The 24,477-nt window shown below is 40.7% G+C and overlaps 1 protein-coding gene across 3 annotated transcripts; it reads left to right on the forward strand.

Annotated features, from left to right (window-relative positions):
- The first annotated feature begins 4,994 nt into the window (after positions 1-4,994).
- SRI (sorcin) lies at positions 4,995-22,795 on the forward strand. Of its 3 annotated transcripts, none has more exons than XM_077808139.1 (9): positions 4,995-5,151; positions 10,052-10,135; positions 13,572-13,641; positions 16,239-16,280; positions 18,287-18,330; positions 20,328-20,475; positions 20,666-20,779; positions 21,758-21,816; positions 22,424-22,795. In XM_077808139.1, exons 1-9 carry the CDS (start codon positions 5,101-5,103, stop codon positions 22,448-22,450), a joined length of 639 nt encoding a protein of 212 aa, XP_077664265.1. In that variant the 5' UTR covers positions 4,995-5,100; the 3' UTR covers positions 22,451-22,795. The 3 variants fall into 3 exon arrangements, with proteins under 3 accessions (XP_077664265.1, XP_077664267.1, XP_077664266.1); XM_077808140.1 differs by lacking the exon at positions 4,995-5,151 and adding an exon at positions 5,831-5,893; XM_077808141.1 differs by lacking the exon at positions 16,239-16,280 and having other exon boundaries at positions 4,996-5,151.
- The last annotated feature ends 1,682 nt before the right edge of the window (positions 22,796-24,477 follow it).

The following is a 24,477-nucleotide window of genomic DNA, read 5'->3' on the forward strand; positions in this document are numbered from 1 at the left end:
TGGGTTACAAGCCAGACTGTTGAACAGCATGTTCAGAAGTAAAACTTCACAGCGAATGACATCTGTATTATTTGTTAAGTACTGGAAAACTGAGCTATCTGAAGCTATGGTTTATCTTCCTATATTTGTGCCATCAGCTTCTCTTGGAATTAACTACTTATAATCATAGAGCAAATAACACAACATGCCAACAGATAGGGCCTGTAATATTCATAAAATATAGGCACCTTCTATTTCCTTTACACACAGTACCACCTATTGTGTAGAAAAATGCAAAGTGATATGTCATTATTGTTTTGCCACTGTTTAAACAAGTATGATTATTCTTTGACTTACAATCTATCTAAGGGTTTTGTACTGCCACCTGTAATCTAACTATCTGAATAGGTTCCATGTAAAGTCCCTAATGGACTTTATGGAATCTCTGGCACTTCTCCCTTGTCAATATGCAGATAACACCAGCTTCATTTAAAACAAAAACAACACAAATTGATTTAATAGTCATGTTGAATCATCTTCACAGGATAATTATTTCTTTCCTGCATAATTTAAAAAAAAAGTCACTTTCCAATTAATTGGAACAGTTAAATCTGTCCCTCACCAGAATATAACCAAATGTCAAATCCTCAAATTTTTGTGTGAAAAGGAAGGCTTGTTTTCCGGCCAGTCCTAATTTCAAATTCCTGCTGAAGTTCTTTGCATCCCAAATTCCCATGTAAATGCAGCAGCATGTCTTATTATGTTCCAATGGTATAGACTTAATTCACTATAGCAATACCAAAATTCTCAAAAGCAGCCTCTGATTTTGGGTGTCCAGTTTGAAAGACCTTATATATTTAATTGCTAAACACGCACAGCTTTCATGGACTTCAAATGGAGTTTTGGATGCGCTTCTGCAAAAACAAATCATTTCTGTTTTTTCAGAACAAATGTTCATGTTACAAGAATGAAGTGCTGGCCAATAGTGCTGAATGTAAATGTGTGGCTTGCTTTCATCTGGCCTTTCAACCAATTTAGAAAGCATTCATAATTGCTTGTTGTTTCATTGCATGTTGGAATCAATCAATAATTTTTTTTCACTGCTCTCATTTTTTCTTTCTTCTGTTTTTTTGCACTAACAGTTTTCCTTTCCTTATATTTATGGACTCAGTGCTGTGCAGGATAAAAACCACTTGTTAAAAATCTGATAGTACACTGAAAGGAAGCTGGAATGATGTCCTTGCCACTGATGGAATTTACTCCCCATTTTAGAGACTAACCCATTTATTTGAGCATAAGCTTATGCTCAAATAAATGGGTTAGTCTCTAAGGTGCCACAAGTACTCCTTTTCTTTTTGCGAATACAGACTAACACGGCTGTTACTCTGAAACCTCCCCATTTTAGATACTGCTGACTCACCCTGCTAGGAGTGGCTTCTCCTTGGGCTTCAGACTTCTCAGAAACACAGTTTTTTACCTTTTTGGAATGCACCAGGTTATATCAGAAGTCATTTAAAAAATCTGCTGAAAGATACTCCAAATGCACCCCCCCAAAATCTTCACCCACACATCTAATTATACAGGCTGAACATTGTGCTATGCTCTTGATAAATTCAGTATAATTTTCAGGAACAGAGTATAAACATTTCCAGCAAATGTACTTAATATAATCTCGTCTGCCAAGTGGTGCTGTTGCCACTTTCCCTGCTAACGTTTGTGAGGATGTGGTTTTATTTTAATAGAAAAACAAATGAATAGATTCCCCTAGTCCCTCAGCTCCCTGAAAGAGCACTCATGTGAATGTCAGGTTTATCATGGGCTATGCTTCTAGGAACCTCTTGTTAAATTATTACCCGCACATCAGTGTAATAATTCATATTTTCTATTTAGATTTATTAGCAAACCAGCCAAATCTACATTCTTCTTCCATATCCCACTATGTTGCCATCTTCTGAAAATTAAGCCTGAAGAAGGAAAAGATTATTAGGAGTTTTCAGTGCTGTGTGCCTTTACACTCTCATCATTGAGGCTGCAAACAAGGGTGACAATTGGGATGGTGTTTCTTGAAATCTTGTTACTATGAATATTATATTGGCAACAGTGTTTTCTGTAGGCCAAGACTCTTCCTATGATTCCTCAGTATTATCACAAGCCAAGACTTTTTCTCTGATTATTAAGTATTGTTACATAACTAATGCTCACTCTCCAAAGTGATCAATGTATCTTATGTTATATGAGCCAGAAGATTACCAGAAGCTGGTAAATGGCAAGTCATGTAAAGGTGTATACATCTTTTTGTGAGATCACAGAACTATAGGGATGTCGGACTGAAAGGGACCCCGAGAAGACATCAAGTCCAGCCTCTTGCACTGAGGTAGGACAAAGTAACCTAGACCATCCCTGACAGGTGTTTGTCCAAACTGTTCTTTAAAACTTCCAATGACAGGTATTCCACAAACTCTCTTGGAAGCTTATAGTTACAAAGTTTTTCCTAATAGCTAACCTAAATCTCCCTTGCTGCAGATAAAGCCTATTACTTCTTGTTCTCCATATCCACTGAAGGTAGGACAATTGATCACTTTCCTCTTTATATCAGTCCTTTCATTAACATTTGAAGACTATTATAAGGTCTCCCCTCAGTCTTCTTTTCTCAAGACTAAAGATGCCCAGGTTTTTTTAACATTTCCTCATAGGTCAGATTTTCTAACTCTTTTATCATTTTTATTGCTCTCCTCCTAACTCTGTCCAATTTGTCCCCATCTTTCTTAAAGTGTGGTGCCCAGAACTCTACCAGTGCTGAATAGACAATTACCTCCTGTGTCTTACAAACAACACTCCTGTTAATTCACCCAAAATATTAACATTTTTCACAACTGCATCACATTGTTGACTGTCATTCAATTTGTGATTCGTGAATGCTAATGTTAATATTAAAGATGCTAAAGAATAGACTAGCAAGGATGCTGTAGGTCAGCACAGAACAGCATTGGAAAAGCTGCATAGGAAAGCAGGCATACCAAGGTTGAATGAATGGTTGACATGAAGAAGAGCTCTGTGTAACCTCGAAAGCTTCTCTCTCTCACCAAGAGAAGTTGGTCCAATAAAAGATATCACCCACTCTGTCTCTCTAATATCCTGGGACCGACATGGCTACAAAAACACTGCATATGAGGTTGAATTAACCTTTTGTATTATATTTTGGACCTTTCACCAGGTCTGCCAGTACTATGTCTTGATCTAGGCTTGACCAATAGCCCTTCAACTTTACTCTTTCCATATGACCTGGGAAAGGGGCTGTGATTCTTAATTGTCTGCATGTTAATTTTTTCTAACATATAAACTAAAGAATAAGAGGAGTCACTTCTAGCTTCCTCATTTAAAGTCTCTGATGTCTGGAATACCATTATTACCGCTTCTAGTCCTGTAATATTAGTCTGAATGAATTACTGGAGAACACTGTAGGAAAGAATCAAACTTTAGTAAATATGGGGACACGATAAGTATCTGACTTTTGCAACTGGTACTGTCGGCTGCCATTTTAAATGAGGAGCCTCTTTGTATTGCCAGCAGCTCCCATTCAACTATATATATTCTTTTAAAAACTGTACACTGCTTAGTGCAGGGACTGTCGTCCTATGTGTTTGGAAACTGCCTTCCAGCACACTGTGAGCGCTACTACTGCTTAAACGGTAATTCTAACTCATCATATTACTTGATCTGTTCCCACTCCCAGCCTGATAGCAACAGGTTATAACATGCATGGCCGACCCAGCTGTGGCCACGTGTGACTGCATTGGATAGGGTAATAATTTGGTCTGTTTAAATGAGTACATATTGTCCCAAAAGTCTGGAACCCCCGTAGAGCAAGATGAACTTATTTCTATATTAGATTTTTTGTTTTCTTGGGTATTGATTATAAACAGGGGGATTATTTGCACTTTTATATTCACTGTTTTTCAGGTGTATTTTCATTATTATTCTCAATATTATTACGCATGATTAATATGTTTGATTAAACACAGACCATGAAAGGCTGATAGTCAGAACTTCTTCTTCACAATAGTCTGTTGTCAGTTCTCACAGTATTTGGAATTTTTCTTTAAATTCCAGCTCCTGTTGTCCTAAGTGAGAATCTCAGATTTGATTAAAAAAAAAGTCTCTGGCCTTGATGATTTCAGAGACAGCTCAAAGTTCTCAAACCTAAAGGGTCAGAAACAAACAAAAAATCTAAAGTATATTGTTTTCAAAGTTTTATGCCACTTAAGCTAATCTCATGATTTTGGGAGTCTGGCTCACAGTTTTTGAATGCTTGTGATTACTAATAGTCAGTAATATGCAAACTCTGTTCACAAATATTTTCAAATATGAGATTTTAAAAACATAATATATTTAGCAGCATCTCTTTCTTTTCCTTCCGGGTTTTGAGCCCACAGGTACGTCAGTCGTATTTTCAAGCCTCTCTCTTGCAACCAGGCTAGAAAAGTCCTTTAAAAACATGGTCTCAGAGATTCTCACGTGACTCTAGGAGCTGGAACTTTACGAAAAAACACGAAGTATTATGAGAATCTGGATAAAATCACAAGCGTTGGCAACACTGCCATAGTCAAGGAGCAGCAGCAGCCCATTACCGCGCACTCCCCCGCCCTTCTGGTAAAGAATGAGCAATGAAGTAGCTTTTTAAATCAGGTCGCACGTCAGACTGCAGGCTGCGCATTGCGCCGCGCTATCCCACAGCCCCCCCTCCCCCCGCACAGAGAGCGCGCCCAGTGTTCCCCGAGCTGCGCCTGCGTGTGAATAAAGTTTTTGTTTAAAAAAAAAAAACACCGTCCTCTCAGGCTGTTGGCCGGTACCATTACAGCGGAGGGGTGTTTTCTCCCTTCTGAGTGAGCCAAAGGGGATAATTTCCTAAAATGGGGGGGGGTCTAACAGAGCAACAAACCGCGCCGCGTCTCAGCGATTCGCAGTCGCTCACGCCCTGCGGGACGGAAGGGAGAAGCGGTGCGGCAAGTCGTGAGCCCTGTTCCGGGTCCACCCGGAGGATGGTGTGAGCCGGTCGCCCCTCCCCACGCCCTGTGGGGCAGCTGGTAGGGACTGGGAACAGCGGACTGCAGCGCGGTAGACATGGCGTATCCTGGGCATCCCGGCGCTGGAGGCGGCTACTACCAGGGCGGGGTAGGCGCGGGCCGGGGCCCTGCAGGGCGTTGAGGGGCTGGGACGAGCCTCCCGCCGGGCGCAAAGCCAGGCCCGCCCCGCTTGGCTGTCCGTGCTGCGGGGCGAGAGGAGCCCCCCCGGGGGCTATGGGGGGGGCGAGAGGAGACACCCCCCTACGCACACACACACCCAGCCTTGTGCGGGGGAGGAGGCTTCTTCCCCGGACTCGGGGGCCGTGTCCGGGCTGCAGGTGCCTTGCCGGTGGGTGGGGGTCGGACACGCTTTGCAGGCCTGCGCCATGTCTGTAGCAGGGAGCTCGGCTTCTCTGTCCGGCAGAGTCTGTGCGCCCGGCCACGGAGCTGTCGGGGCACGTGCCAGTGCTAAAGCTCAAGTCTCCGTGCAACATCCACCGCCCCAGCAACAGCACGGCCGTGCCCTGCCTTCTCGGGAGCCGCCCCCCGCTCTTCCGCTGGCGTATGGATCCTGTTCGCAAGCCCTGTGGCTATGCGGCCTCCACGCCATCGGCACTAGACGCCCAACTAGTTTAAGATCCTTTCCCCACGCCCCCCCCCGTCTCTCCGCAGCACTGATCTAGACGCTTTCCGTTGCAGTGCCCAGTACCTAGCCCACAGTCCCTAGCAAAAGCGATGGATTGTATGAGATTTTGAAGAGCCACCGAGTTTGATCTCTTGTGTGTCCCCTCCCTAGATGTAAGATGGTTCAGACTGAACTGGTTCCTAGGCCTATTGAAAGCATTTGTCTGGTTAGTGTAATCATGTAAACAGTTCTTAGATCAAAAGTAAACTGGTTGGAGTACATGCATTTTACAAGCTTGCGGGGCTTGGGAGAAGACTGGGTCAGAATATTAAATTTCTGTAGCAAGCCTGAGGTGGGTAATGGTTTTGTTTTCCTGTTATAGTTAGGGCTAGAACGGGATTTTTGCTGCCGCCTCTGGCGGACCAGAAGCTGGCTCCTATCACAGCACATAGTCTCTTCCTTTCCTCTTAGAATAACAAAAGCTGCTGGCTCAGGAAACTGATAGAACTGTAGAAATGGCGAAGATTTTTTCAGTGTGCTGGTGTTAATGGAAGCCATTGAAATCAGTTTTCAGAGTAACAGCCGTGTTAGTCTATATTTGCAAAAAGAAAGGGAGTACTTGTGGCACCTTAGAGACTAACCAATTTATTTGAGCATAAGCTTTCGTGAGCTACAGCTCACTTCATCGGATGCATACTGTGGAAAGTGTAGAAGATCTTTTTATACACACAAAGCATGAAAAAATACCTCCCCCCCCACCCCATTTTCCTGCTGGTAATAGCTTATCTAAAGTGATCACTCTCCTTACAATGTGTATGATGATCAAGTTGGGCCATTTCCAACACAAATCCAATGAAATCAGTGACAGTGGTAGATGCCTAATACCTCAGAAAAGCAGCCTACTTGATTAGAATCCCCTCCCTTTCCCAGCAAATCCAGTTCAAGATATATTCTTCCATCACCCTCAATAGAGGTAATAGCATACTAAACTTATTCTTTGTTAAATAAAACTAATTTAGTTAGAATCAAAGCTCTGGTTAAAACATGAATATTCCTTTTGTGGGTACAAATAACACTCAGCTTCTTTGAAAGGAAGAATGGGCGTGTGCTTTAACAGACAGGAGCATAGGCCCAGGCCTATACCAGAAATTTTGTCAGTACAGCATTGTTGGTTAGGGAGCATGGCGGGGTGACATTTCTGTACCAGCAAAAGCTCTAGTATAGACATAGTTTACTGGCATAAAACTGCTTTAGCCGATATAGCTTACTTTGCTCACCAAGCCTGTATAAACTACACCAGCAGAAGCATTTGTATTGCTGCGGTAAGCTGTATCTACACTAGGAAGGTGGTGCCAGTATAACTATACTGGTATTGCTACCCCAATGAAACTTAAGGGTAGACTTGGCCTTAGGTGAGCTGGGTTCAATTTCTGGCTCTAATAGTCTTTCTACATGATTTTTAGCAAACCATTTCACTACTTTGTGCTTCAGTTTCCCATCTGGAAAAGGGCAATACTTTTTTACAACTTTGTCTTTGTCATTGTAAGCTCTTCCGTGCAAGGATTGTCTCTATGTATTTGTACAGTGCCTAGTATACTGGGACCCACATTTTTAGTAGTGGATTTTATATGTTGCTCTTAAGCAGGGGTTGGCAATAATTTTCGCAGGGGGGGCCACTCCACGAATTTTTGTAAGTCGTCACGGGCTGCATATTTCTACTATATTAATGGAGGGGGTTGGAGTCTGGGAGGGAGTTAGGGTGCAGGAAGGAGCTCCGGGCTGCGGCAGGGGATTGGGGTGCAGGAGGGGGTGCGGGGGGTGGGCTCTGGGAGGGAGTTTCGGTGCAGGAAGAGGTGTGAGGTCTGGGAGGGAGTTTGGGTGCAGGAGGGGATTCTGACTTGGGGTGGGGTGCGAAGTGCAGGTTCTGGCTGGGAGGCGTGTACCACAGGTGGCTTCTGGCCAGCGGCGTAGTAGGGCTCAGACAGGTTGCCTGCATGCTGTGGCCCCATGCCGCTCCTGGAAGCGGCTGCTGCTGGCATGTCTCTGCATGCCCATTAGAGAAAAGGGGGGAGCGGGTCTCCATGCACTGCTTGTTCCTGCAGGCTCCTCCCTGGCATTTCCCATTGGCCGGTTTCTGGCCAATGGGAACTGTGAGGATGATGCTGGGGCAGCATGTGGCGCTGCCTCCTGCCCCTGCCAGGGGTGCACAGAGACATGCCAGCAGCGGCCGGTCGCTTCCGGGAGCAGCGTTGGGGCAATGGCAGGCTGCGTACCTGCCTAAGTTCCCTGCTGCGCTGCAGGACTTTTAGGAGCCCGGGGATCGCGAGGGGGCAGCCGAAGAGCCTGGTGGGCCAGATGGAAATGTTAGATGGGCTGGATCCAGCCCGTGTGCTGTAGCTTGCCCACCTCTGCTATAAAGCAAATTAATACTAATAATTTGTGGTTTCATCTCAGTCAAGCAGGGTGCACTCTTTCAACCTCAAAGCACTAGAGCAAGGATGGACAAACTACAGCCCTTAGGCTATTTTAAGACAGCCCGCGAGCTCCTGCTGGGGAGCAGGGTTGGGGGCCGCACCACGTGGCTCCCGGAAGCCGCAGCATGGCCCCCCCTCCGGTGCTCCATCTGGGGAACAGGGTCGGTGGTGGGCGTTCCATGTGGCTCCCAGAAGCTGCGGCATGTCCCCGCCCCCCCCATGCTCCAGTCGGGGAGCAGGATCGGGGGGCCACTCCACGTGGCTCCTGGAAGCTGTGACATGGCCCCCCTCTGGCTCCTGTGCGCTCCAGTGGCCCCCTCCGGCACTCAAATGGGAGTTGAAGGGGTAGTGCCTGATGACGGGGCAGCATGTAGAGCCGCTTGGCCATGCCTCCGCGGAGGAGCCGGGGAAAGGACATGCTGCTGCTGCTTCTGGGAGCCACTTGAGGTAAGCGCCGCTCAGAGTCTGGACCCTTGAGCCTCTCACCACACCCCAACCCCTTGACCCAGCCCTGATCCCTCTCCTACCCTCCAAACCCCTCGATCCCAGCCCGGAGCACCCTCCTATACCCCTCACCCCCAGCCCCACCCCAGAGCCTGCACACCTTCCTGCATCCCAATCCCCTGCCCCATTCCTGATTCCCATCCTGCCCTCCGAACCCCTCGGTCCCAGCCGGGAGCACCCACCTGTACCCCAAACTCCTCATCCCCAGTGCCGGAGCCCGCAGCCCCCCTTCACCTGCATTCCATTCCCCCAGCCTGGAGCCCCTTTCCGCATCCTGAACTCCTCATTTCTGGCCCCAACCCGGAGCCTGCACCCCCAACCAGAGCTGTCACTCCCTCCTGCACCGCAAGCCCAATTTTGTGAGCATTCACGGCCCACCATACAATTTCTAATCCCAGATGTGGCCCTCAGGCCAAAAAGTTTACCCATCCCTGCACTAGAGTATAAATTTGACTCCCTAATTTAGGCATATTTGCTATGCAACTGACAGTGCTGGTGGCTGATTCTGAAGGAGGTCTGATGAAGTTAGTGGAGATTACATATGGTTTAGAGTTGAATGTGGACAAGACAAAAACTATAGTGGTATGCAAGGATCCTGTGAAAACATGGAAGATTCTAGTGAATAACAGTCATACAGCAAGTGAGAAGTTATTGCTACTTTTAGGAAGCACATTCAGAAGATGGAAGATCTGATACTGAAATCAGCACCAGAATAACAAGAGGAAAGAGACATTCTGGAAGAATATATATCTGAGGAAAAGGGATATAAATCTGAAGACTAAACTCCGACTCTTAAAAACCAACATTTGGTCTGTATTACATTACAGCTGTAAAACATGGACATTCAAACAAAGAAACGACAGCCCTTTGAATTATGGTGTTATAGAAGAATTCTGGAAAATATGGATAGACTATGTAACCAGTGAAAACATACTAGAGAACTGAGCAAATGCTAGTGAGAAGACAGACTGAGTTTGCAGTGGGTGATGTGAGTTTGCAGGCACTTCAAGGGAAAGTTGATGGCAGGAGAACAACACAGAAAAAGAAGATCTTTGATGGACAGTGTAGTATCCTGTGTGGATCAAAAGAACTAGATTAGCAGAGGATCGTACAACATGGGCTACCATGGTTGCAAAACTCCAGGAATGGAGATGCCATATACGAATAATTTAGGCACTCTGTGCTACTATTAGATCACTGGACTGACTCAAGTGTAAGATTTTATGTAGGCCTGCTTTACATTGTAGCAAGAATGTACACCAAAGTTGTGTGCTCTCTTTTAAAGCAGTTATATGTTTTGACAAGGTGTATATAAAAATGAATTGATGTTGAAATGTAAGATTGCAAATATTGTTGTCAACTAAAAGCATTAATTTTATCTTAATCATTTATTTCTTGTTTTAAAGTATGGAGCTGCTCCAGGAGGACCAGTGTTCCATGGGCAGACTCAAGATCCTTTGTATGGTTATTTTGCTGCGGTAGCTGGGCAGGTATGTTTTCCCCCCAAAACAATTTGGTTGAAGTTGACATAAGACAAAAATATTCTTATTATATTACAACTTAAATATTGGACATCAGTGTTTGCCACAGAGATGCATGTATAGCAGAACTTCCTAGCATATTGAAACTCTGAATACTGGAAACTGTGTGTGAGGACAAGCTGGGAATCAAGTCAAATTAGATTAAATACTGTTTGAGTTTATGCTGGCTCACTTTAAAACTATGCACATGGGTGGGGAGGGCCCATCACTTGTAGTGTAAGAATCCAACCAGAAATGTCAGCTGCATGGATGGCCTCAATAAGAGCCAGGAGAGGTTAGTAAGAGTTAGGCCATTATGTAAGGGGATGGCTTCACTAGGTGTGGGAACATGGGAATACCAGAACCTGGTGGCATGAACTACCTGGAGTAGCTTGCTGGACAGAGTGAACATAGTATAGGAGAAGGGTGCATTTTTTCTTCAGATATTTGTTTCTTATTTTTTCTATGCCGGGTTTTGACTGCCTATTTATTACTCTAAAGGATTTGGTATACTATAATTTTGTATTTTCTACATAATGTCTTTAAACATCTATATATTCCTGTAAGTAACAATTTCTAATCAATGTTAAAATCTTATTTTAATCAAGTAAGCTCCCTAGAGCTAGAGGTTTTATTGCTGTGATAAAATAGACTTTACATCTTTCTAGTCATTTTTGTCTAATAAATCCTATGTATTGTCCAGTAAACAAGTTGTCTGTCCAACTGTTGGTTTATTTGCAAAAACCCATTAATGCTGTTTCAAGGGTGTAATTGTGGAAGACAAGACATTCAGAATTAAGGATCCCAGAGTACTCTTGGTCTCTGCCCCCTTTTCACTATTCTCTTTCAATAATTTAACTTCTTAAAGTGTAATAGTTTCAAAAATACACGGTTACTGAATGAATGCATTCTGGCAGCAAAGACAACAAATGAGAATGTTAGAACAAACCACATGAAGGTAGTCAAATGAGCACATATCTAAGGAGTCTCCTTATTCGTGACGAATCTGGTTCTTCACTGAAATAAAGTAGAGACCTTTAGAAATGTTTCTTACTGAGCTAAAGAAGAATCTGTTATCTACCTGTAGTAGTCCTTGAGATGAATAAACCTGTAAGCAAAGAGTGACTGAATGGATAAAATGAACAGGACTATCACGTGTCCATCCATGAAAATACGTAACAGGCCAAACCCACCTAACTTTTCAAGTCAAATTATTATAGAACCTCAAACTGGCTTGACTGTCCTTTTTCATTTGCAGCCTGTTGTCACTCTCAATATATTTATCGCAGGATGAATTTGTACATCTGCAATATCAATCTGAGTTTTATATAAAAACTTATACTGGAAATTATCTTAAAAGAACATATGAATGTTAATATCTTAGATATTTAAAATAAAAACTGAAACCACACTAACCTTTTTTTCAGAATCTCTATTCAGTGAATTGAATTTGTCTCTGAGAACTATTCACTTTATTACTGCTTGTCTGTAAAGCCCTGTCTAATGTAAAGTTGGACTGTTAAGGTTTTTTTTTACCTAGAACTTGCCTTATAGCTCTGTTTCCAATTTCCATTCTTTCAGTTCTCCTTGACATTTTCAAGTTGTCAAGATACTGGCTTCTTGTTTTGCTTCTTAATTTAAAGAATTTTAGAACGTGATTGACCACTTCTGATTTAATGTAATTGAATTTCTTATACTGGAGTTTTCCTGTGTTTCTACCATACCTGTAGTGCATATAATGCACTGTTTATGAAGCTGGCCTGAAGACCAAAGATACTAAAAGTTGGGGAACAGTGTATTGTATTGGTCAAAAGGTACAATTGCCTTTTGTCAGGCCTTGTAAAATTAAATGTCAGCTAGAATAAAGACCACTTATTTACAGGACATATTCAGAGGAGTGTATCTGGAGTTGATAGATAAGCATGTTTTCCCCCCACTAGTCTCTCTTGGAAGTACTATAGTTATAAATTTGAAGACTGTATCCTTTCTCTGATGATTTTATCTGGGTATCATCTGTAGTCAGCAGTTTTTATCGTTCTTTAAGGCTTAAATTAGATATGTACCAGATATACAAAACTCTCAGGAAAATGCTGGGGAAAATTAGATAGGCTTCAAATATAAAACAACTCCCTGTTTTAGTACTTAATGCTTCTAGAATCAGTCAAGTCTATTTGCATCTAAAAAACATTTCATATTAGAATGAGGTTAAATTGCACTTTAGAAATTTTTATGAACTTTAATCGTGGGTGTGAGGAATGTGACATGCAATTCCAACTCCACTTTTGACAGCTCATTGCTTTACCTGACTTGGCAGTTGTTCATAATCTCTAACTGGCCTTGAGAGGGATGCTTTGGAAGGAAATCGTATTCCTAATTGAGCAAATAGGTATTTTTTCTGTTTTATTCCTTTAAAATACTTTACTTTCTGCTTTAATTTGCTCTATTAACAATTTACTGTTCCAAACTGACGGTTCAAAAAAAGTTGATCTAATATCTATCTCGGGAAGTGGGGATATATGTTCTCTGATATAGTTTACTTTGTTTTGTAGAGTCCCATTATAGAATCTAGAATGCAAATCTTTAAACCAGGATTGTCTGTGTTGTCCTCAACAAGCTCATAGCACTTTTAGTTCTATATTATGGTAACTAATCTTATCTCAGGAGTCAGGAAGGAGGGTTGTTTCTCTCTTCCCCCCCCCCCCCCCCCCCCGACCCACCCTCACATTTTGTAATCTTCGGAATGTTTTTCTCCTTCCTCTGAAACATCAGATTGTACATAACTAGAGATGATGGGATACCAGTTGAGGTGGAGTGGTGCTCTGAGTTGGTACAGCGAATTCTCTGTGCCTTGCTGATGTCTTGCTCATATGTTCAGGGTCAAACTGATTGCTGGATTTGGGGTGGGGAAGGAATTTTCCCTCCACTCAGATCAGCTAGGAGCTTGCTGTTTTTTACGCCTCCACAGCATGGGGCATGGATCTCCTGGTAGGATCATCTGGACTTATTTCACCCAATGAATTCCCTACTGTCACAGGGGCATTGGATGGCACATCAGTATTTCCTGTTCTCTGCTTATGGCATGCAACAGTTCAGTTTTCTGAGGATTAAAGTACTCTAGTTTAACTGAGATCATTGGGTGCAACAGAAGTATTTGGGTGATATTTAAATAACCTGTGATATTCAGGAGGTCAGACTAGATGATCTAGTGGTCCATTCTGGTCTTAAACTATGAATAAAATAATTTGGAGTGAATTTAAATTGAAATTAGTATGCTAGGTAGAACCAGTCTTTTGTATATGGTTCCATGTTTAGGTTTATCAGTGAACATGGATCTTGATATGAACGTTTATCGACATTTACTAGTGAAAAGCTAACTTTTCCAAGCCTACTTTTCTGTTTTCAAAAGGATGGACAAATAGATGCTGATGAGCTGCAGAGATGTCTGACCCAGTCGGGCATAGCAGGAGGGTATAAACGTAAGTTGACAATTTAAATAAAAGTATATTTGATTCATATTAGACAATCATTAGTTGTACTGTCTGCATAGTTAAGTTCACATGGTAAGAAGCATTTACATTTGTCTTTGAAAGTAGTCTAACTGCTTCCATACATTCCACTCTGGAGTCTCTTGCACTATGCTGCAAGAACTTAGTCATAGGGAGTAGTTGGCCCCGATAACACTTATTTACAGAAGGATTTTAGTTTTGCCTTCTCACTTCCTATTGGCTCACCTGGAACTGCTAATGTTTCACCAAATTTAGTTTGTGTTATCCATTAGGCTAGCAGGTACATTACTATGAGATGATTTTTAGGTCTGTCAATTAATTGCAGTTAACTCACACAATTAACTCAAAAAAATCCGTTTTAATTGCACTATTAAACAATAGAATACCAATTGAAATTTACTAATATTTTGGATGTTTTTCTACATTTTCATATATATTGTATTGTGTTGTAATTGAAATAAAAGTGTACAAAAACAAAACAATGTAAAACTTCAGAGCCTACAAGTTCACTCAGTCCTCCTTCTTGATCAGCCAATCACTAAGACAAACAAGTTTGTTTACATTTACAGGAGATAATGCTGCCCTCTTCTTAGAATCATAGAAGATTAAGGTTGGAAGAGACTTCAGGAGGTCATCTACTCCAACCCCTGTTCAAAGCAGGACTATCCCCAACTAACTCCTCCCAGCCAGGACTTTGTCAAGACAGCCCTTTAAAACCTCTAAGGATGGAGATTCCACCACCTCCCTAGATAACCCATTCCAGTGCTTTACCACCCTCTTAGTGAAATAGTTTTTCATAATGTCCAACCTAGACCTCCCCCACTACAACTTGAGACGATTGCTCTTGTTCTGTCATCTGCTGAGAACAGCCTGGCTCCATCCTCTTTGGAACGCCCCCTTCAGGTAGTTGAAGGCTGCTATCAAATCCCCCCTCACTCTTCCCTTCTGCAGACTAAATAAGACCAATTTCCTCAGCCTCTCCTCATAAGTCATGTTCCCCAGTCCCCTAATGGTTTTCATTGCCCTCTGATGGACTCTCTCCAATTTGTCCACATCCTTTCTGTAGTGGGGGGCCCAAAACTGGATGCTGTACTCCAGATGTGGCCTCACCAGTTTTGAATAGAAGGGAATAATCACTTCCCTCAGTCTGCTGGCAACGCTCATACTTTTGTAGCTGACATTGCAATGTATTTATGTGCCAGATATGCTAAACGTTCATTTGCCCCTTTGTGCTTCAGCCACCATTCCAGAGGATCTGCTTCCATGCTGATGACTCTCGTTAACAAAATGTGTTGTTTAAATTTGTGACAGAATTCTCCCTCAAGGATTTCAATGTCCCCTGCTCTGTTTTACCCGCATTCTGCCATATATTTCATGTTATAGCAGTCTCAGATGACCCAGCACATGTGGTTCATTTTAAGAACACTTTCACTGCAGATTTGACAAAATGCGAAGAAGGTACCAATGTGAGATTTCTAAAGATAGCTACAGCACTCGACCCAAGATTTAAGATTCTCAGGTGCCTTCCCAAATCTGATCGGGATGGAGCATGCTTTCAGGAGCCTTAAAAGAGCAACACTTTGATGCAGAAACTACAGAAACTGAACCACCAAAAAAGAAAAATCAATCTTCTGCTGGTGGCATCTGACTCAGATATGAAAATGAACATGCGTGGGTCCACGCTGCTTTGGATTGTTATTGAGTAGAACCCGTCATCAGCATGGATGCATGTCCCTTGGAATGGTGGTTGAAGCATGAAGGGATTTATGAATCTTTAGCGTATCTGGCACGTAAATATCTTGAGACACCGGCTATGACGCTGCCATGAGAATGCCTGTTCTCACTTTCAGGAGACACTGAAAACAAGAACGGGCAGCATTATCTCCTGCAAGTGTAAACAAGTTGGTTTGTCTGAGTGATTGGCTGAACAAGAAGTAGGACTGAGTGGACTTGCAGGCTCTAAAATTTTACATTGTTTTATTTTTGAATGCAGTTTATTTTGTACATATTCTACGTGAGTTCAGCTTTCATGATAAAGAGATTGCACTACAGTACTTATATCAGGTGAACTGCAAAATACTATTGTTTTTTTACAGTGCAAATAATCAAAAATATAAAATGAGCATTGTACACTTTCAATTCTTTGTTGTAATTGAAATCAATATATTTGAAAATGTAGAAAACATCCAAAAATTATTTAAATAAATGGTATTCTGTTGTTTAACAGTGCGAGTAATTGCTTGACTGCCCTAATAATTTTGTGAATGTGATATTCCAATGCACAATTAAGATTTATGTTGGACCGGGTGTTGTGGACACCCAGATTCAATAAACGAGAGAGCCTTCCACAGAGTCCATTAGAAACCAGCATAAAAGGTCCCCTTGGAGCAGGCCCTTCTATTGAGAAGGTATGAGTTCTCTTTTCATCCCTAGGCCCATGGCTCCTGGAGTGTATTTAGTACCAGATTTCCAGAGGATCGGTTCAAGGACTTTTTGATACAGTTTCTCTAATTAGTCTGTCACAGAATTCAGGGGTTTAAGTATCTTGTTGATTTTTCACTCTACAGTATTTGGCTGTCTAGGAGATATCTGTCTGTTTCAGATGTTGGGTAAGTTTTAACTCAGAACAGCCACTCTCCAAATATTAATGCTTAGAATTTTGAATTCTAAATGGTAATGTGTAAAAGAGTTCATGTTTCAGAAGTGGTCTTTCTGCGACTCAGTTGCAACATCTATTTGACTAGATAGTCATCTCTATAAAACCTCCAGTGAAGGAGTTTTACACCTAATCCTGTCATCAGCCGTTTGAGCAGTACAGGTTTTATTGATTACTACATCAAACAGAGGAATTTGATGACCTGGGATGTAACCTTTTTAAATATTGATCTTGTCTGCATGATAGTCTTCATACAAAGATAATAGAGGGTTTATACAGCAGAAGCTGACATACCTTCAGTTGAGTTGAGCCCCATGTGTTTACTTAAGCATAGTTAGTAGGTGTAGGGCTGCCAATTTTGTTGGATGTGTTCCTGGAGGTTTCATTGTATGACATAATCTTTAATTAAGATTGATCTTTAATTCCTAGAGACTCCAGGACAGTCCTGGAGGGTTCACAACCCTGAGTAGGTGGTTATAATGAGGAAACTTCTGTAGAATATCCAAAAATTATATTTTGAATTTTTATCCTGAGCAGTAAAGAAATCTGGAGTGAAGGCTACAACTCGGACTACAAATCTGGGTTGATGCTCTTTAGACACTACAGACAAAGTACAAAGGTTAAATTTAGACCTTTCTAATCTTAAAGTTCATGCAACTGACTTTTGAAATTTTTAAAACAAATGCACAGATATTTTAATGTGAAGCTATGTTCTGAAAAGGTACTATAAAAGTAGCAGAGTAGATTCAATTCCATGTTTTCTTCTGTGAGTCCAACTCTAACTTGTACAGTTATAAATAAAGATTTTTCTTGCTGCCTGCTTTGGAAACTTAACTTGATCTGAAAATCAAGGTTTTTTTTTTTTTTTTTCCCCCTCCCCTGCTGCTTGTATCATCACCAGTAATGAAGATTGTGTGGGCCAAATTCTTCCCTCTTTTACACCTGTGCAGCCCCATTTCTCTTAGAACATAAATTCCTAATGAAGTACCAAGTTCTCTTAACTAATCTGACGTGCAGTGAGACTAATGGCAAGAGTAGTGTGGATTCTCAAGCAAGCAGGTATAATTCTGAATCCACCAAGAACAGATCTGTTTTGTAAGAATGTGCCATTTTTCAAAGAGTCACTTTGCAGAGTTGACACACATTCATAGTGTCTAAAGCCTTGTACTTACAGTAACAAAACAACTTAAAGCGCAATTAGAGGCTGGTAATTAGACTGCAAAAACAGCTCTGTGTCAAGCTTTTGGGAAGTTAAAAATAAACTATGTACACAAGTGTCTCAGGTTTTTAACTTCTACAATAAACTAATTTTGAGAGAGCCTTCATAATTCCATTTTTATCCCTTTATTTTGTAATAAGTCACTCGGAAAACAAGTTTTTCTAGTTCGATAATATCTATAACGTATTAAAATGACCAGTGTTAACACATTTAGGAAAGTGACACCCGCATGCATCTATTGATGTTCACCAAAGAATGCTATGAGTAGACTTGATGATCCAAGTACCTGAGATACGATGTCCACAAAGTTAAATTTATGTGTTGAGTGGAGCTGAATTGCTCAGGGCACCAGTAATGGTCTAGATGTGAAACATTCTGTATCCCAACAGTTTGACTCCAGTCTAGGCTGGTAGCGTTTACTGTTATTACTGTCCTGATCAGACTACCCATTTTGATGTAACCAAAAGCTTAAATGAGTTGAGATTGACTAAAATTTATCTCATTTGTAATTTAAGACTGGATTCCAAAAACAGGCTTAAAATAATAACCTCTTGCACCACCCAACTCATAATGTAAGGTTTTTTCTTTATTTGAATCAGAGTGAGATTGCTAATTGCAAGACTGCAGCTTTCCAGTGGGAGTGATGTTTTATTTCATGTCCATAGTATGAAACCAAACTGAGAAATCAGTAATTCATATTTACTGCTACTAATCTATTTTCCCCCCCCTCATTTAAACAGCTTTCAACCTAGAGACGTGCAGGCTCATGATTTCTATGCTGGATGTATCCTTTGTCGTGTGTACTACATAAATATTACAAAAGGAAACTGCTAAAAGAACATTACAGTTGCAAAATCAGGCACTCCGATGTTAAGAAATACCAGAATTAGTTTGCACTGGCAACCTTAATTCTTCCCCTTGTATTTATGCATTTTGATATCGTCTTCAATCCCATAATACTTTTTTGTACAGAACCCTGTCTCATTCATTGAGAAAAGAAGACTGGGTGGGAGGGGGAACCTGGTATCAAAAATCAAGTATGTTAAGGGAAGGGCTGTTATAAAGAGGATGGTAATAAATTGTTCTCCATGTCTGAAAGTAGGACAAATAGTAGTGGGATTAATCTGCAGCAAGGGAAATTTAGGTTAGCTATTAGGAAAATCTTTCAAACTATAAGGGTAAACTGGAAATTTACAGGCTTTTGTTCTGGAAAATTTCAGACCAAATGGTTAAAGATTGGTAAAGTTATAAGTAACTGAAAACAGTGTGTTATAATGGAAAGTGACTGGCAACCTTAATATGTGCTGCTATCAGGCCTGCCTGTAATTGCATTAACATGAAAGCTCTGACGGCTTAAAGTGCTTTTTAAAAACACACTGGTTAATCTTTATATTGTAGGCAGAATGAGTTGCTAGTTATGTCATTTAAGTAGAAAGTCTCCATGGAAGAGTATCCAAGGTAGTACAGCTCTAACACACAACTGGAATTGGAAGGATTAGCTACAGTAGAACCCCTATTTTATGAACATTGATCTTATGAAAGACGTGTTATATTAACCTTTTCTTTCTTTTGCTGGCCAAGTCCTTTTTCTGCCACAGAATGTGACTTCAGTCCTTCAGCCAGCATTCAAGTGGCTGCACATGTTTGACAAGTTTGCAGTTCGCTCAAAAAAAAAGAAAAGAAAAGCATACTGTATACACTGGTTATGAACGATTAACTTATGCATTATACCTATGTAATTCTGAGATCTTTGATATTAAGAACTGAGTACCCAATTGATAAAATAGGGGTTCTACTATATTCATTTATAAAGTTTCTCTGCACTGATGTGATTGGTACTCAGTGCACCGATAGATCACTTGATATTTAGCATACCAATAGTAGACTCTTGTGAGTGACAGAATTGAGAACACAAAGCGTAAAAAAAAGCCTTCATTTTCTAACTCAAAATGCCAAAGGAATGAAAAGGGAAAAATACAAGAGGAGAGTTGGTTTCTTTTGTACACTATTGGAACTATAACCACTATTCCAAATGCTTTGCTGCAAGACATTATCAGAAATAAAATAAGAAGCATTAGGACATGTAGGCTCACCACTAACAAAATATAGCTCCCCTATAGTTCTCTGGTCCACTACCTTTAGAGTCTGCACGGATGCAAAAACTATTAACTTTTATATCTATCCACACCCATATCACCTATCTTGCTGTTAAAGCCCTGTGCAGATACAAAAATTTGGATCCATATGCGATCCGCAAAGATCATAAACAATACAACCACATTCGCAGATATAAAGCAGATATCCATGGATTTGCAGGGCTCTAACTACCTTAACTTTCTTATTTACTCTTAGTACCTGACCTGCAAAACAAATCTTATTTTTATGATATCAAATACTAGTATATGCACAAGCCTTTATTTTATTGCTTGCTTTTCTGATGTTTGGACAAAGCTACAGCTGCACTTTAATGATGAAAAATGCAAGGAGGCAGTACAGCACCAGAGAGGAAATGCTGTATTTATTTTTCAGATGGATGGAGGAGTACCTTTGGCTTTCTGATTGCTGACTTTTGGCCAAAAGTATTCTGTCTACCTGAGCTCTGGGATAGTTTTTTGCTCTAGAGGAAGGTAACACTAGTGCAATGAATTTTTTTAAGATATCTTTTATTTCCCAAACTTCAGTAAATAAATTTCAATCCTGCATGACTGAATATAGATCCTCATTGAGGAATATTTAGCACTTGTTTGGAAATTAAACAGTTTTTCCTTAGCCATGATTCAGAGGGATATGTCTGGTACATTGGGATTCAATGAATTTAAAGAGCTCTGGGCTGTGTTGAATGGGTGGAGACAACACTTCATAAATTTTGACAGTGACAGAAGTGGTACAGTGGATCCTCAAGAGCTGCAGAAAGCCTTGACAACTATGGGTAAATTGTGAAACTTCCCTATTACTGGCTGTTGAAATTTCTCCTGCTTCTAATATCATGACTTGGTGGGATTTCCCAACATAATAATGTTTTGCATTAACTGGCACACAACAAATCTTCGCATAAAAATTGCCTTGGATCACTGTAACTTGGCTGTCATTTCACTATTTTTCCTGACTCTTTTAATTAGGATTTAGGTTGAGCCCACAGGCCGTGACTGCAGTCGCAAAACGATACAGCACCCATGGGAAGATTACATTTGATGATTACATTGCCTGCTGTGTAAAACTCAGAGCTCTCACTGGTATGTTATAGAGAAGTATCTGGTAATACATTTTTTATTTTATGAAATCAGGTTAATCTAAGGTGTCTCAGAAAACTTTAAACTCTTAATCCCAGGAGTTGGCTCTTCCTACAGCAGTCAGAGCTGATACCGTATATTATTATTGAAGTTCTCCCACTTGTCCTCTTCTGAAAGGGCTTAATCGCTTCAGGGAAACCAACTTTTATGCCACATTACAAACATAGCAATGGTTATAAAGATTGTTTGTTAGCCAGACCAGAAGTCTCTCCAGCTATTCATTACCATAAAAGTGTATGGAAAAATTCCAAACTGTTGCTTTGAAAGACTGAGGTTAAGAACCTAAGGAATTACCATCTTGGGAGTTTCAACAGTAGTATGAATTGCTTCCTGTCTGAGCTCAACTATTGTCTTCCCCACCTCTTTCCTTATTTCTTCTATTTTCTGTTTGTTCTCTTGTCATTCGCCCCCTTAACTTCTTGCTGTCACCCTTGCTCCAGAACCCTCTCCATTGCTCTCTTCAGCTCTTTCTCCTTCTTGCTCCTGCCCTGTAAGAACACTGCTCCTAACGCTTCCTCAGTAGCGAATAGTGCACTTACGAGTGGGCCACAGCTACTCTGCTGAGCCAGTGTTCACAGTAGAAGGTGTAGAGTGTTAATTATTTGGCAGCATCAAAGCTCTTCTGCATTAGCAAGAGACCTATTAATCCTCACAAAACCAGTCTCCAGGACTTTGCTGAAAAGAAAAACTGGCCTTTGGACAAACTGGCACATGAAAACCTTGTGCCAACTGAGCAGTGCTTAAAAGCTACAAATTTGAAGTAGACTACAGGAGAGAGGGATTGTTTTTGCATATGCTGCTTAGTAATAAAGTAGTGGCTGATTTTAATCCGAAGGATAGCATCTAAATACTTAATGTTTTGATAAAATAGAGTGATTCCATTGATTCCAGTAATACACAGTTCTTTATATATTTTTGCAGACAGTTTTCGAAGAAGGGATACATCCCAGCAGGGTGTTGTGAATTTCCAGTATGATGATGTAAGTGCACCTAAGACACTTGTTTACGCCATCCTAGCTACAATTGTAATGAAAGAAAAAGTACTTAGAACTGGAGCCAAAAAATCATTTTGCTAAAGACTATTACAAGTGGCACCCTTATTTCCTATCTTAGCTGAGATCCCAAGGATAGGATAGGTATTGAGAAAGTTGTCTCTTCCCATCCGCTCTTCCCTCCTAACCAATTGTGGAGGGAAAAAAATGGTGGTGCATACTCGTCACTCCTCCCTCAGACAGTAGGTGTTCTAGATCTTCAGAATATCGTGTGCTTTCTGGGCTGGGATCCAGGTATAGTTAGGTTTCTGTTTCACTCCTTCGGTTGGCTTGGCTTCCCCTCAGTGAAGCTCTCATGCCGTCAAACTTTTTTAACCCCTCCACCCGCCCCTTGGAGGGGGACTCTGATGCTCTGGTAGCCTCCTTGGGCATGGCTCCCTGATTGTGTCTTGTTTGGCTGAAGACAGTTTGTGGAAAATGGAGTTGATGGCAATGGGTATATGTGGAGAGCATTTCAAACAATAGAGTGGTTGGGGGGAGGAGATTATTTCTGTTCCACTGCATGTGGTTAATATGGATGCCTGTTTTCTTTCAGTTCATACAGTGTGTTATGAGCATCTAATTGAAGAGGAAGGAAGATGTGGATGGGCATGATTAACATTCCACTTTGTGTTTTGCTTTGCACCTAAATTTATCATGGCAATGTAACTAAATATTGGTATTTGCATATTTTATAACGATGCTGTTTTGTGATTTTTTTTTTTAGTTTTGATAAATACAAATGAACAAAGGATGTTTTTAAAATGAAAGATCAGCTCTCATCCTTAACCTTATTTTTTTTTAAATTTTGCATATACTTGTAAATCACCTTTTTATGTATAACTTAAATGATTATGTAAATCGTAAGACTTTCTGTAGTGTTTACACTTCCCCCTCTCACGAGCTACTAAAAACATTCATCACAGGGCAGCTTGTCTTATTTCCTGTCCTACATAGTGGCATGGAGCCGTGGTGGTGGTTTTGTTCCATAACAATACTGCATAGAAGAGTCAACATAATAGGGTAATGATCATGCTAGAAAGCAAGATGGAAAATTGGGAAACTACAGTTAATCTGTAACCTGATTTCTTCAGGATGGACTCCACCCATTTTGCCATGGATGGCAAGTTGCACATCTACGTGCAGAGACCATTTGAAGAACTTCTTCTCCCATCCAGTGATCTTGTAGCGGGCTGCTCTTGTTGCCTTAAGAAAACTAACTGTTCAGTTTGTGCCACTTGAAAATAATATTGGTTTATATCTTCTATACATATATGCAGTTATTCACAGAATTAGGTTTATATTTCCCATAACTGTACCTTCAGCTCCTACCTTTGCAAGCAAAAATACTTCAGCTTATGGAGGCTTAAATTCATGTTTCCTAGCTTAAAGGGCTCTTTACCTTAAAGTAAATTTAGGCCTTCTTTAAATGACAAATAACCTAAAAGGCACAAACCCAGTTTCTATAAAATTCTTTGCAGCCCAAGAAGGCTCCCATCTCCTCAGTCACCTGCCTAAGGAGTCTTGGTGCTTTCCAGCAGCTTCTGTGGCTGACTCTGTTGTTCGCCTGGCTTATTTTAGTTTTCTTTTTATTAAAACAGCTGTTACTTTAATTAGTAGTAAAATCTTATTTTTGCGTTCAAAAGGGTTGATTGTTATGAAACAGTTGATGCTTTTAACAAGAAAATTAAATAGCCTGGAAAAATTATTCCAAGCTAATATAAGGATATTAAACAGCTGCTTCTCTAATTTTTAGTGAGTGCTTATCTAATGTTCTTGTTAAGTGCTAAACTGTTTCATTAAAACAGGCACTTTTAACAAGAAAGTAAGATGTTTCAGTCCTTAGTAAAAGCTAAGTCAAAATCAAACCATTTTGCTTAGTAAAAAAAAATTAAGCTGAAGTTTTTTTCAGAATGCCTGATCTGTGGGAAATGTTGAAATGTTCACTTTTTCATCTAAACCTGAACAAGTATTTATTTTTCAAAGTTTTAGAGTTCCCACCAGCTCTAAAAAAGCAAACAAGCCAACACCCAGCCCTTGGCCAAGAATATAGTTTCTTTCTTTCTGATAGCATAAAAACAAACTTTTCCTGCCAAAGCAGATAATGTATTTTTTCCTTTCCCAACACAGTCATTTGTTTCTGCTTAAAATATTTAACCTCTTCAAAGCAAGCTTTATTTAAATACTTTTGACATGGTCATAACAAGTACTCTTTATGTAATGCTGTTGTGCACAATGTGTTAAGTCTGTGTTTATCACACATGAGAACCAGAACTTTAGTCTTCTGCATTATTATAAAGGAGCACTTTTTAAATACATGTAACTTAGACCAACAAATTCCATACAGGAGCTCTAAGTTTGTGGTAAAAACTTGGAAACATGATCCAGTTACATCCAATCCACTAGGATGGATGCAGAATTCAAGGCCAGAAGGGCCCTTCAGATTTAGTATGAACTCCTGTGTGTGTCAGGCTGTCAGCACCACCTCTCCACCACCCTCACATTAAACACAGCAGCTGAAATTAGATAAAAGTATTGCAGTCCACAGGAGCCTAAATTATTATGTATCACATGCTGAGAACAGGGAAATGCTACACCCACAAAATGAGG

The sequence above is a fragment of the Eretmochelys imbricata genome, chromosome 2 (assembly GCF_965152235.1).
Source record: "Eretmochelys imbricata isolate rEreImb1 chromosome 2, rEreImb1.hap1, whole genome shotgun sequence".
Classification (NCBI taxonomy): Eukaryota; Metazoa; Chordata; order Testudines; family Cheloniidae; genus Eretmochelys; species Eretmochelys imbricata.

Excerpts from the sequence above, each read along its gene's own strand:
- SRI (XM_077808139.1), top strand. The coding sequence starts at position 5,101 with ATGGCGTATCCTGGGCATCCCGGCGCTGGAGGCGGCTACTACCAGGGC. Across the intron at positions 13,642-16,238 it reads CATAGCAGGAGGGTATAAAC|TATTTGGCTGTCTAGGAGAT; the intron begins GTAAGTTGACAA and ends TTCACTCTACAG. Across the intron at positions 18,331-20,327 it reads TCATGATTTCTATGCTGGAT|AGGGATATGTCTGGTACATT; the intron begins GTATCCTTTGTC and ends GCCATGATTCAG.